Below are 14642 nucleotides of genomic sequence, written 5' to 3'. Positions count from 1 at the left end.
CTGGTGCCTTCAGAGTATTTAGGCCCTTAGTAGCTCTTTTACCAAACTGCAAGAAATCTTTGGATGGTTTAAATCTAATAAAGCTTTTCAAAATGGGCAAATCTTTGCTGTAAAGTTATTTCAGATCTATATTTGCAGTCATCACAGCCTCAAACAGCAGCTAAACTGTGGGCTTTGTTACAGTTTGCTAAACCCACTGCTTGGACAAGTCACATGCTCTCAGCCTCAGGGGAAGGCAATTGCAAAGCTCTTCTGAACAAATCTTGCCAAGAAACCCCCATGGTAGGGTTGCCTTAGGGTTGCCATAAGTTGGGAAAGACTTGAAGGCACACAACAGCAGCAGCAACAACATAGGTAAATGTACAGTTACTGAACTGTAACAGTATTACTCTACTACTAGCTACCATGGTAATGAATTTAAGCCAGACTTCCTTTTCATCACACAATTTACAAAATTGGCTCTAATCCAAAACTGGCCTATTTAACAATCTCTTCACCTTTCAAATGCCACACAAGTTTCTTTATGACCTACCCCTTTGAGCTAAATTATATTTGTCTATTTCTGACAATCACTTTATGATTCTGTGTTCATGTCAGAACAATCTGCTTACTTTCATCTGTCTCCTGTTACAAAATGTATTAGTTTTGCAAAAAAAGTTTGATTCACATGATGATGATGAGTATGTAGTATTTTCCTATTTAACAAAGAATGCACTAGCTGTATAATGAACTTGTTTTCTGAGATGATCATCAAGAAAATAATTCAATCCTTTTACACCTTCAAATTAATGATGTTAGATAGACACATTGGGACATGAAATCATAATTTCTGCACAACAAATAATTTAGACAACTTGTTCTCTGTATCAGGACTGGGGAACCCTTGGCCTTCCAGGTACTGTGACCTGCAGTTCCCATTATCCATTCTCAGTCTGTCTAGTATTTGTGCTTTCAAATATAATGTGTTATACCAATAGGTATAAAGAGTGTAGCTATAAACAGCATAAAATGTTCAGTAACATTATCCAGAGAAAATTGTTTATCCCTGACATATTCTCCTGATTTTCTAGAGGACTTGTTCTAGGTTTATAAGGCATGATTCATGGCTGGCATCCATAGTTTTTTGTGGATTTTTGAGGCTATGTGGCCATGTTCTAGAAGAGTTTATTCCTGACGTTTCGCAGCATCTGTGGTTAACATCATCTTCAGAGAAAGATGCCAGCCATAGATGCTGGCAAAACATCAGGAATAAACTCTTCTAGAATATGGCCACATAGCCTGAAAAACCCAGAAAAAACTAACAAAAGTGACATTTTTAATGGGCAGACTTATCCATTCACATCAGTGCAATGTAATTTATATCTTGTCTCTTTCAAAATATTCCTATCTGCATCACCGTTTTTTGTTAAATGTCTAAAAAAGTAAAGTGTGATAGCTTTTCAAGGAATATGGATGTTCCTACAGGCATTCTTAGAGAAAGGATACATCCCAATTATGGTGCTATGAATCCTTTTTAACTATCTTGGCTGGATGCTATGGAATCCTGGGATTTGAAACTTAGGGAGGAGCAGTTTAGAGAGAGATTTCTGATGCAGTTTCATGCATTCCTAACTATGGGTGTATGTTGCTTCTTCCAGGGCAGAGTCTGTGAGCTTCCAGGAAAGGGAGATGATCAAGACTTTTGGGTCTTGATGAAGGCTCTCCGGGTTATTGGGCTCTCTGATGACCAACTGACCTCCATCTGGGCAGTGCTTGCTGGCATTCTCCAGCTGGGGAACATTTGCTTTACCTCCTGTGAGGTATGTTGTCACCTTGTAATTTTCGACTGGCATGAGCAACTTGTCAGCTGCATCAATGGAAATGGCCCCAAGTGTCCCCATTTTCATTTAATCCAATTTGGTCTCTTCCCCAATCTTCGCTAGAAGGGAAAGAGGTAGGGCTGGCTATTCCATTTCTCCTATACCTCCATATAGCCACCAGGCTTGGGTTGTATCAGTGTATCTGTCTTCATCCCATCCAGCTTCTCTGCAGACTGCCTAGGCAGATTAACAATGCCATCCTTCTTGGGGAAGGAGCACTTTTGGGACCCAGCCTAGTCAAGAAAGATGAAAGCATCTCTTTTAAAACCAGCATATGCAAGAGATTTATGTATTTCCCTTAGAATACACCTACTGTTTTGATAAAGGTGCACAGTGCCATAACACCAAGAGATGTCTGGATTATATTATTACTGGTACCAATAATGCCTACAGTTATTATCTTCCCCTCCTTTTCTTTCTTTCTCCCCTCCCTCCCTATCTCTCTGTCATATCTAGAAAGAATCCTTTGAACTTGCAATTATTCCCAGTGAAACAGAAATCCAGATAATTGCCAATTTGCTATGTATTTCTGCAGATCTCCTTCAAAGAGCCATCACCCATCGAGTCACTGTGAGTATACTCTTCTTGTTTGGCATATCCCACTTTCTCGCTTTATTTATTTATATGTTGTATTTATGCTCCACTCTTCCAAAATGCTCTCAGAGTGGCTTACAAATTGGTACTTAGACAGTTCTTGCTTTGAGGCTTGCAGTCTAAATTAGGCTCTTCACAGAGGATTTAGGACGGAGTGGCTTTTGTTCTGTAACATTAAGAATAAAAGAGATATAAGTACATTTCTACTGCTCTTCTAGTTGTTTCTGAGACCTCAGAAGCATATTTACTGACATTTGGTTCCAAGATGCCATTGACTGCATAGATGTAGGATTTTCCTTGCTCATAATAAGTGCTTCTTTTTATTTTTCATAGAGTGGGGGCAAGGGAGGGATGGGGGATAAACTCCTTTTAAAATTCTTAGTTGAAATAAAATACACAGATCAGGCAGTCAAATCTGAATTTTATTTAACTCAGTTCAGGTATAAGATTTCAGGTGTAGTATGTTTAAGTTCAGTTTTGGTTCCCCTAGAAAAAGTATGTAACAAGCACCTATTAGAAATAAGGAGCTGTGTGTTGCAGAGGAAACCTCTAATTGATTTTATGTGCCAGTACATCATTATGGATTCCAGAAGGGAATTAATACAAATCCTAGGATGAGTACAGAATTTGATGTTTGTGGGTCAAGGAGAAACAGAAGCTCTTCCTGCTTCCTCTCTCTCTTTTTTAAACTGATGAGTTGTGATTTCTGAAACCAGTATAGAGATCTACAGTTTTCTTTCCAAAAGACTAAAATAAGATTTGTATCAAATTTGTTTGATGGGGAGGGGGTTTAGGAACTAACTTAAAAAATGTTCTGCATTTTTGGGTGAATCATACAGAATTGGAGTGTAACTGAGTGGTTATATAAATGCATTTAAATAACTAGATACAGCATTCAGTTGTAAATACAAAACACTAATCCAGCTATTAACAGCTGAGATCTTTGGAGCTTTCATTTTACAGAATGTAATTCCTGAATTATTTCCAAAGTCAGTTAAACTGTGCAGACTGTAGCAGTTTATATGCTGGCTATTTGCCATAATAAATGAAATGTAATGTAGCAGTTTATGGGGACAACCCTGAATAAAGATGAATGAGCAAAGATAAAACAGACTATACAACATTAATAATTAAAATTAAAGCTTTTGTCATCTAAAGACCTCCAACAAGAAATCTTTCAGGCTTCTATTTTCATATATTTTCACCCATTTCAATATCCAACATCTCTGTCTTCCCAGGAAACATGTTATGACCAGATATTCACTCCATTGTCAGTAGAAAGTGCCATAGATGCCAGGTAACCTTCCCCACTTTTATCTCTCTTGTCTGTTGGGTTTTTCACTCACATTATAATTGTTTCCTTTTCTCTCTACTTTTTCAGAGATGCTATTGCGAAGGTTTTATACTCCTTGCTCTTTGATTGGCTGCTGATGAAAATCAATGAATGGCTAGCCCCACTGGAAATGGACAGCACCATTGGCATTGTTGACATATATGGCTTTGAGGTTACTTCCTGTATTCACTTTACAGTGTATCTTGGGAGTAACATTTTGTTTTTGCCCTTTGTGAAGCATCTGCAGGGGTTCTAATGGGAACTACCTGAAGTCAGTTGCCAAAACACTATGTAGGTAGATTTTGTTTTGTATTTTCAGATAGCCTTCTCTGGTGTAGATTGGTGTAGTGGTTAGAGTGGACCTGGGCCGTATGGGGTGTGTTTTCTCTGAAGCAATTATGTGGCATGTTGTCGACCAATATTCAAATCAGTATGACAAAATAGCAGAGTTTGGCCCTCCCTCTGCATCATTTAATCCTTTTTCCAGTGAGTGCATTGCTCTTTTCAAACACAAATGTGACCTTACCCCACTCACTGAGAGCAATTACTGCACAAGCATGAGTGTATTTATAGTTCATGTGGAATATCTATATTAGATCTTCTACAGCATGCAGGCCTGGGAAATCCACTACTAAAATGTTCAGAAGATGCAACTTATGTTCAAACATAATTAAAACCCCTATTAAGTTTTGGACTTTTGGCTAAGATCAAGTGTGTACAGTAATTCTTCTTCTCCAAGTACACCTGATCTGTATATATGTGTGCATGTGCGTGCGCACGCATGCATTCAATAACTGTATCATCTTTTCACTTTGTACCATTGTGATGATTTGGAAAACTTAAAAACATCCATCAGAAAGAATAATGCAGGAGAGAAGAAGTACCTGTGTGCAGTTTCTTAGATCTAGAGATTTGTACTAGAATCATAGAATCATAGAGTTGGAGCCACAAGGGCTATCCAGTCCAAACTCTTGCTATGCAGGAATACACAACCAAAACACCCCAAAAAATGGCCATCCAGCCTCTGTTTAAAAATCTCCAAAGGAGGAGACTCCACCACTCTCCCAGGGAGTGTGTTCCACCATCGAACAGCTTTTACTGTCAGAAAGTTCCTCCTAATTTAGGTGGAATCACTTTTCCTGTAGTTTGAATCCATTGTTCCAGGTCCTATTCTCTGGAGCAGCAGAAAACAAGCTTGCTCCAGCCTCAATATGGACCTTATCACACTGACAAAAAACCCTCCTGACTTGGAAAAGCAGCCTCCAAAGGTGAATTACGTGCGATAATTCCCAATAGCAACCCACAACCTGACTGTATCCCGTTGGGAGCAGTTGGGGGGTTTGTCAGTACAATAAGGTCCTATGACATCCTTTCAAGTACTTAAACAGGGCTATCAGATAATCTCTTAACTTTCTCTTCTCCAGTCTAAACATACCCAGCTCCCTAAGTCTTGGCTTGTCTGGCTTCAGATAGGGTGGAGGGAAGACCACCTGCAGTAGGGGAAGGCAAAGGCAAACCCACTCTAAACAAACCTTCCCAAGAAAACCCCATCATGGGTTCACCTTAGGATCTCCATGAGTCAGAAGCAACTTGAAAGCACACAAGAAGAACAACAATAGTGCTATAACAGTGTAGTATGATATTAACTATGGCTCATTTTATCTCACTTTAATGGCTATGAATCCACGTTATCAAATTCTGGGATTTGTTGTTTCATGGGGTGTTTAAAATTCTCAGCCAGAAAGCCTCTCAAGCACCTCTGACCAAACTATACATCCTGGAATTCTATGGGATGCAGCCATGGCTTTTAAAACTGGGATTAAAGTGCTACAGTTGTGTACTGTGAAAAAGACCTTAGGTTGTATAAAACAATATGGCTCCTTTTCCTTCCTTCTCTGGTAAGGAGGATACCCAAACTGCAAAAAAAGCAACAGTGGATGACAGTCCACTTGGTATTCATTATATTGTTGTCTCACCAATTAAAATTGACCAGCACCATATATTCAAGTCTGCATGGTCTACTATCATTTTTCTGTGCACTGTTTATCATTTTCATGACTGACTTGTAAACCAGAAGTGAAAGGTTTGTGTGTCTTTTTTATGTATCCCCAGGATCTTGGAGTGAACAGTCTGGAACAGCTGTGCATTAACTTTGCCAGTGAACATCTCCAGCACTGTTTCAGCCAGATAGTTATTGCACAAGAGGAGGTAAAAGAGATTGCGGGATGCACATGTGAGCATAACAGCTTTCCATGAGCACAAGAGGAAACATTATAAGGCGAGGTAGAGCGTCTGGATATAATCCTCCTCAGGTTTTGGAGTAGGACAATATCTTGACAAGTTTGCAGCAGGTCTAAGAAATAGATCCTGTTTCAAAATTTGGTGTTACTAGTGAGAGCCAGTGTTGTGCAGTGGTTTGAGTGTTGGACTATGACTCTGGAGACCAGAGTTTGATTCCCCTTTCGACCATAAAACCCACTGGGTGACCATAGGCAAGTCACATCCTCTCAGCCTCAGAGGATGGCAATGGCAAACCTCCTCTGAACAGATCTTGCAAAGAAAACCTCATGATAGGTTTGCTTTTGGGTTATCATAAGTTGGAAACAACCTGAAGGCACATAACAACAAAGTTGGTGCCAGCTGCATACATATGATGCATATTAGTATTTTTCACCTGTCATTTGAAAACTCTCTACTGTGCATGAGTATTTTTATCCAAGTGCCTGTCTTTGAGTATGTGGTGGGAAGCAAAAACCATGGAATAAAAAGTAGCCGATTCATTTTGTGGCTCTTAGTGTGTTATATCATAGCATAAGAAAGTTATTGAAAAAGTGCTGTGATGCTATATTTACACCCAAAAGTGTAAAGGCTAGTTACGTACATGTTAAATCTAATTTGTAGTTTAAATGTATGTTAAATTACGACACTAAAAATTTCACCAGAATGAAGGTGAAAAATCCCATCCATGATTTAGATCACCCAGTGGGTTTTATGGTTGAAAGGGGAATCACTTGTTTTGTGAGAGAAAACAATGGCTTCTCTGTCTTTATCTTACTCTCTTATCTTCTGTCTTATCTTTATCTTATTGTCAAATCATGTTCGTGTTACTGCCATTGTTCCTCTCTGATGTTCTGTTACCATTGTCTTTTGTTTAGTAGCTCTACATACTACAGAAACTCTTATAACCATGTTTTTTTAGTAGCTCTGTATGCCCTCTACTTTGACTATGTACATTCATCTGTCTTTCATTCCCTTTCTCAATTGTTCTCTCTGTTTATTACTCCATTCCTCCTGTGTATGTCTGGCTGCATCTACACTGAAGAATTAATGCAGTTTGACACCACTTTAACTACCATGGCTCTGCATTATGGAATTCAGGGATCTGTAGTTTTGTGAGATATTTTGCATTCTCTTTCAGAGAGCTCTGGTGCCACAACAAACTACAAATCCCAGGATTCCATAGGATGAAGCTATTACAGTTAAAGCAGTGTAAAACTTTAATGAATTAATGAATACTGCACTGTGGCATTAGCTTCTGACAAGGTTCAGGACAAGTAAGGGACACAACATAAGAAATTAAAATGCTACTCCCCAATATTGTTCCCAGAGAAATGTCCTAAAATTACATGGAGCTTTCACGATGGGGGAAAGTATTTTACATTCAGACTGGGGGAAAAGTGAATATCATGATTAATATGAATGCATTTGTTCTGGTCTCTGATTTAGTTGTAGGATTTCATTCAAATTATTTCTGATCATTAGGAGGAGTATACACAGGAAGACCTAATTTGGAGTCCTGTATCCAAGATATCTACAGAGTCCTGCCTGGACTTGATAGCTGGAAAGCCACATGGGATCTTGCATATCCTGGATGATCAGACCTTATTATCACAGGTCAGGAATTTGTTAGGGTTTTCTTTCACACTTGTGTCATGTGGAGTATGTAATATTTGCATGGGTTAAATCTTATTTAGAAATATGAAGCATGTGTGAAAAAGGACATCTCTTTTTCCTTTTGCTCTTCCTCTCATGTTGGATTTTGTCTAAGTGTCCCAACAATATGTCACAAATAAACCTTTGATGTGAAGTCGAAGGCTTTTACAGCCAGCATCCATAGTTTTTTGTGGATTTTTGGGCTATGTGGCCATGTTCTAGAAGAATTTATTCCTGACATTTCCCCTGTATCTGAGAAGATGCCAGCCACAGATGCAGGATAGTGACACAGCTAATGCAGTCCCAGCTGACAAACAGCAGAACTCTTTTCCTGTTTCCTGTGCCAGCATCCTTAATTATCATAGAATCATAGGATCCTAGAGTTGGAAGAGACCACAAGGGCCATCTAGTTCAACCCTTTGCCTCTGTTTAAAAACCTTCAAAGAGGGAGACTCCACCACTCTACAAGGGAATGTGTTTGACTGTCGAACCGCTCTTACTGTCATAAAGTTCCTGAAGTTCCTTCTAATGTTTAGGTGGAATCTCTTTTCCTGTAGCTTGCATCCATTCCTCCGTGTCCTGTTCTCTGAAGCAGCAGAAAACAAGCTTGCTCCATCCTCAATATGACACAGCTTCAAATACTTCAGCAGGGATATCATATCACCTCTTAAGCTTCTCTTCTCCAGGCTAAACAGACCCAACTTCCAAAGTTGCTCCTCATAGGACATGGTTTCCAGACCCTTCACCATTTTGGTTACCTACCTCTGGACATGCTGCAGCTTCTCAATATCTTTTTTGTCATGTCATTTCATTATACAGTTGGCCCTCCTTATCCATGGATTTTTTATCCATGGATTGAAGCATCCATAGCTTGAAAATATTCCAAAAAAGGGTAAATTCCAAATAACAAGGCTTGATTTTCCATTTTATGTAAGGGATATCATTTTGCTCTGCCATTATATTTAATGAGACTTGAGCATCCATGGATTTTGTTATCCAAAGAGGATCCTGGAACCAAACCCCAGCAGATAACAAGGTCACACTGTAACTGCATTGTCATTATCAATTCATTATGCTTCATAACTGAATTAATTATAATTGAATTATAACTGAATTATATAAGTGAATTATCTGTCACTTCATTATAACTGCATCTCATATGATCTTCTGTTTCTGACATAAGGAAAGATCATAACAAAGGGGGCATCTACACTGTAGAAATAATGCAATTTAACATGAAATTAAGTGCTGTAGCTCCATCCTATGGAATCCTGGAGTTTGTAGTTTTACAAGGTCTTTAGCCTTCTCTGCCAAAGAGTGCCAGGATTCTGTAGGGTGGAGCCATGGCAGTTAAACTGGTGTCAAACTTCATTATTTCCACAGTGTACATTTAAATACTTCGGGCCATTTATGGATGTGGATCTTTTAAGATTTCAAACATGTTTTCCATCAGCACCAGAGGATGTGATTGCTCAGTATTATTTTATATAAATAAGAGTTTTATTATTTCTTACTCAGGCCACCAACCACACCTTCCTGCAGAAGTGCCATTACCATCATGCCAACAATCCTTGGTATGGCAAGCCGAAGCTGCCTTTGCCTGTCTTCACTATCCAACACTATGCAGGGCCTGTTACTTACCAGGTACATGGACAGAGGGATATTTGCTCATGTCATGCCCTTCTGTCTTTGAGGTTTATCTTGTGCTTGTATTTTTGGATGTAGCTTACTAGAACACCATTTAACTTATTAGGTACTAGGTGAGGCAAATGTGAGTTGTGTTCACCAACAGCAAGTAAGCCATGTAAATTCACACACACCCCTTTTGATCTGGAGATGTGTTTCAGGTAAGAATTCATTTCTGGGGTGGAGATTCTGTTTGTAGCATCCATGAATTCTAGCTTACAATTGACAGTCTGGGATATACCCTTTTAGGTGTGCTTTTTAAAAGTACTTTCTGAATTAAATGCCAGTATGGTATAGTGGTTTGAGTGTTGGGCTAAACCTGGGAGAGCAGGGTTTGGTTCCCCACTAGGCCATGGATACCCAAAGGGGGACCTTGGGAGAGTCACACTCTCTCAGGATTCTCAGAGGAAGGACAAGGTCCAACCCCCTCTGAACAAATCTTACAAATAAAACCCTGTGATATGTTTGCTTTAGGGTTGCCATAAGTTGGGAACTACTTGAAAGCATGGAGCAACAGCAAATTTACATATTACTGTTTCAACTTTTAATCCAAAATGTATATTGTGATCATGGTTTTGAATGGTATTTAGAGGTGAAAACAGATTTTGTATGAGAATTAAAATAATTACTTCATAGTGGTTGGGAAAACTACGGTAGATGATGCTTCCAGTTCTTAATGCAGCTGTCCTGTTCTGTAATCACCAAAAGTTTATCAACATGTTAAGCCTCAAAATTCTCCTTAGAAAAGACAGAAATGGGGATTGTTATAAATCAGGGTTACAGGTAAGACAGGGCCATACTGAGTGGAGTTTCATAGTACTATCCAATACATGTTTATACTGGGTAAATGTCCCTTTAAGATATAAAATAATTATATGGCTGTAAATGGTGAGGAACACCAGGTGCCAACCCTTAGTTGTTAGTAATGTATATAAGGACTCTGAAACCCAGAGCAGATATGGATTGAGGATAGAGGATTGGAGAGAGGAGTTGGTCTGTGAGTTTGGAGTGTGTGGGTTGTAATTATATCAGACAAGTGTATATTGATAGAAGTTAGAGCTTTTGTTGTATATATTGTATATATTGCAACCTGAAGATAAAAGCCTCCAAGGACTTTGGAAGAAGTCAACTGTGTCTGTGCCTCATTTCAGGTTAGTGAGTGCCTTGTTGCCAAATACTGCAATACTACATGCTGGGTTGTGCTTCTACAGTCTGCTGTGTGTGAGCTACTGTTGAGATCAAGCACCTCAGACCATGCTGAATGTTGGCACCTCTGTTTGAGCCTAGTTTTTGTTTGTTTTTGTCACTGCACACATGCAGTACGCAGAAGAGAACCAACAGTTTACTCAGAATAAGCCCCATGGAGTTCAGTAGAGTATCCTCCCAAATCAGTGTGTATAGCACTCTAGTCTCAGAAACTCAATGAATGTCTTAAATAACAGTGTAAGTGATGCTGAAACTTGGCTTTACAGGTCCATAAGTTTCTAAATAAAAACAATGACCAGCTCCATCCAGAAGTTGTGGATATTTTCTTCCAAAGCCATCTCAAGGTATTGTAAATGTTTAAAGTTCGTCATTGTGCTTGTGGCAGATGCACCATGCAGAATCTTCTATGTTGTTATAGTCCAGAAATGACATTAATTTTGTATTCATATAGTGTCAGTCAAGAGTCATTTTTAACACATGGTGGCACTGAGTATTTTTTTTAACTTTCATCCACTCAGATGGGATGTTTTAGGCCCCCAAGAGTCCTTGTAGTTTTAACAGGATTTCCAAACTCTGCCAGGGTAGGGTCAGTTGTAAAAATAATTATAGGGTCACCCCTTTGTCCAAGGATTGATTTACCCTTTAAAATGAAGCCAGTTGATAGTTGGACTGATTTTTTAATCTACAATTATATTTGTAGATTATTTTTTAAAAGGATTTTATCTACTTTATAAGCCACACAATAAAAGGGCTAATATAATGTGATGTAAATAAAAGACAGCCATTCTATTCTGAGGTACCGTATTTCAATACAGAGACTATTGGGCTTTTGGAAGAGTTTGCAAAAATGACCAATATAGACATAGAGGATGATGGATGCTGGTCCATCTGCCTGTTGTCTTTTCAAATTAGCATTCCAAGATTATTGTGAATCTTTGTGTTTCTTTGGTTTCTTTTTGTCCATTTTTTGCTGAAGCTGGTTTCCAGACTTTTCCAGAGAGACAAGGAACAGCAGGCCAGCCTGAGAGAAGCAGGGACTAGAGTCTGTGGGCTGAAGCCTCAAGCTTCTACATTAGTGTCTAGATTCCAACAATCTTTGCAAGATCTCACAGCTAAACTAGACAGGTATGGGAATTGATTCAGACATCTCACTATCATTTTCTTCAGATGTCTCACAGCACCACCACCTTATGTACAGAAAATGTGAGAGTATGAGAATGAAGGAAGGGATTGTCAATGAGCAGAATGAGGATCTGGTTAGCATCCAACCATCAGGCTATGAGTGTGAGGTGTAGATCCAACTTACCACCTTCAGCAAGTTATTTGGAGCAACAGCTCATATTGGTTTAAAAAGGGATGGATATATCCTTTAGGAAGGAATCTACCTGTTATGTAACATACCAAGGACTCTTTTAATTCATTCATTCATCCATTTTATACCCCACCTTTTTCCCAGCAAGGAAACCAAGGGACTCACAAAATTCAAGACGTCAGCTAAAGTGTACATTACAAAAATTGAAAAGCAATTAAACAGCAGTACATTTTTTAAAAAAAGATAGTTAAAACAGTTTAAAATACATTTGAAACATAATTAAAAACAAACAGGATAAAATACATTATGCCACAATCAGCAGAATTTTTAAAAAATCCATCAAATGTCTGCCTAAATAGAAGGCTTTAATTTGCCTGGGGAAAGACAGCAGAGAAGAGACTGATCCAACCTCCCATGGAAAGGAGTTCCACAGCCTGGGAAAGTCAATGAGAAGGCTTTCTCCTGCCCCATCCTTACCAAATGACTATGTTAACGAAGGTGGGACCAAGAGAAAGCCCTCCCCTGAGGCTCTTAGATCTCAGGCAGCCTTACAAAACTTGAGCTGCTCTTAGAATGACCTTTGGACCATAAGCTTAAAAAGGAAGGGCAAATTGTAAATGGGCAAAGCTACAGAGTTCTGAAATCTCACCATTGTATTTTGCTCTAGGTGCACAGTGCTGCTGCTGCAGAAGTAAACTCCTTTGTGAATGTATTTTTCTTTATTTTCACAAATGTACATTTCTTATTTTTGATAGCATCTTCTGTTACCTTGTCCAGTGGCAACTAGTGGTTCCCATCTCAATATGGCAGTTGTTCTGGTCTGACTGTTAGGCCAATGTCACACTACACTGTTATAGCTGTATTATTTCACTTTACCTGCTTTGGCTGCTACCTGTGGAATCCTGGGATTTACAGTTTAGGGAGGGGCATTTAGAATTCTCAGCCTGACAACTGTTTGGCCTCACTAAACTACAAAACCCAGAATTCCACAGCAGGCAGCCACAGCAATTAGTGGAATAATAGTGCTATAACAGCATGGTGTGACAGTCTGAACTACACAGGAGCTGTTCAAGGTGCTGAATAGCATCTCCCAAAATAGGCCCTGTACCTTGGATAGCTCTTTTAAGGGATTAAAACCCAGAGTAGTTTGTCTGCCCAATGGACATAGGAACCAGTAGCTGCCTCTGGCCTCAGTGTATGCCTCTCAGGATTGAGGCAGAGTAGTGATGCTCTAATGATTGACTTCTTTTCTCTACATGCTACAGGAGTCACAATTTCTTTGTTCGGTGCATCAAACCAAATTCCAAAAAGGTAGGAAAGTCATTCTCTTTGCAGGGCTGGATATCAAGTGGGAGGAGCCATTTTGAATCACTGCCAAACCAATGATCCACTGAAATGATAAAAGTCAGTGATCACATTTGGAGGTGCATGAGTAGGTAGTGTGCAGGCCAATTGTGCTTGCTGTGAATGGGAGTGGCTGAACAAAACATGGATTTTACATCTGTGCTTTGCTTATATTGACATCCTGAGTTAAGGAATTTGATTTGTTTATGGAAATTAACAGAACACACAATCTTTCTACACATCCACTTCTAGTTATGCTGAGCTTTCTTCATTACAGTAGTATAATTTCAGCAGTACGGGGTGGGGGGATTTTCTTGACATTATTAAATATTTGGGAGTCAGCAACCCTTTTTGATTTCCTGTAAATCACTCAGAGATCCACCATCATATTCTGTTACCTCCTTACTACTTCTCTCTTACTCTGCATTGGGGAGGGGGATCCTAAGTGCAGACCCAGACCTAAAGTCCTCAAACCCCCCCCCCCATTTAAAAATGTGCCAATTATCAGCCAATATTTTGACTAAAACACAATAAAATCCAAAATCTGTCCTCAAAGATTTATCTCATTTCTGCAGCCCCCCAACTTCCACCCCAAAAATCCTGACATTGTGAAAAAAAGTCTGAAAACTGACAAAAATGGCAACCAGAAGTGACCTGTCATCACTTCCAATGTGCTGAAATTTAAGAATGTATCCTGCCTGAGTGTATCACAGGGAAAATATCTTCTACCTCTCTCACAGTTGTCCAGTTCTACGCAGGTTTGATTCAAGACGTCTGGAAAGAGAATTGAACTTGCAAGTGGGGAATTAGCTTTTTCTGCCATCTCTTTTTCGCTCCCCTCCCCTGTCCTTTTTTTCCTTTTCCTAGTTGGGCTCACTAAGCAATTCATTCCCTTTATCCTTCAGGTGCCAAACATCTTTGATACCGAATATGTTGCTTGTCAGCTAAGGCATTCTGGGATTTTGGAGGCTATATACATCAGGAAAGAAGGTTACCCCATCCGCATCCCATTTCACCATTTTCTAATCAGGCAAGGCTGTTACTTGTCTCTCCTGTGTCAACATGGTATCATAAAACAAAATGTATACCAATAAAACACGGTTTAAGGTGCAGTAACAATAGTGTTAAGCAGGCTAAACCAAACACTTGGGTAGTAAAACAGTCACCATCTCAGCCCCATTCAATTTAGAAAAAGGTTTTAAAAATACTAATTTGAAATCATTATAGATTCAAAATGAAGGTGATCTTGGGGGTCGATCCAACAGTGATCACACACATAAGGCATCTTACTTTCTAAATTAAGGAATTTGCAAGAATATTTCTCATTTAGTTCAGGAAGCAGTGACTCCCTTATGAAGTAGATATTGTGAATCTG

The 14642-nt window shown here is 39.2% G+C and overlaps 1 protein-coding gene across 1 annotated transcript in view; it reads left to right on the top strand.

Annotated features, from left to right (window-relative positions):
• The window catches only part of LOC149322174 (unconventional myosin-XV-like), a 48273-nt gene extending 33981 nt beyond the window's left edge, over window positions 1–14292 (top strand). Inside the window, exons 6-15 of the mRNA XM_089524174.1 lie at window positions 1638–1799; window positions 2316–2429; window positions 3692–3750; window positions 3835–3958; window positions 5899–5994; window positions 7549–7680; window positions 9238–9363; window positions 10878–10955; window positions 13189–13234; window positions 14173–14292. Coding sequence (XP_089380300.1) covers window positions 1638–1799; window positions 2316–2429; window positions 3692–3750; window positions 3835–3958; window positions 5899–5994; window positions 7549–7680; window positions 9238–9363; window positions 10878–10955; window positions 13189–13234; window positions 14173–14189 — 954 coding nt within the window. The 3' untranslated portion in view covers window positions 14190–14292. The remainder of the gene's footprint in view (window positions 1–1637; window positions 1800–2315; window positions 2430–3691; window positions 3751–3834; window positions 3959–5898; window positions 5995–7548; window positions 7681–9237; window positions 9364–10877; window positions 10956–13188; window positions 13235–14172) is intronic.
• The last annotated feature ends 350 nt before the right edge of the window (window positions 14293–14642 follow it).

This window comes from Sceloporus occidentalis, unplaced genomic scaffold, assembly GCF_023333645.1.
Source record: "Sceloporus occidentalis isolate IW3139 unplaced genomic scaffold, rSceOcc1.0.p SCAF_1, whole genome shotgun sequence".
NCBI classification, from domain to species: domain Eukaryota; kingdom Metazoa; phylum Chordata; class Lepidosauria; order Squamata; family Phrynosomatidae; genus Sceloporus; species Sceloporus occidentalis.
This window is presented reverse-complemented; position numbering and strand designations above follow the sequence as displayed.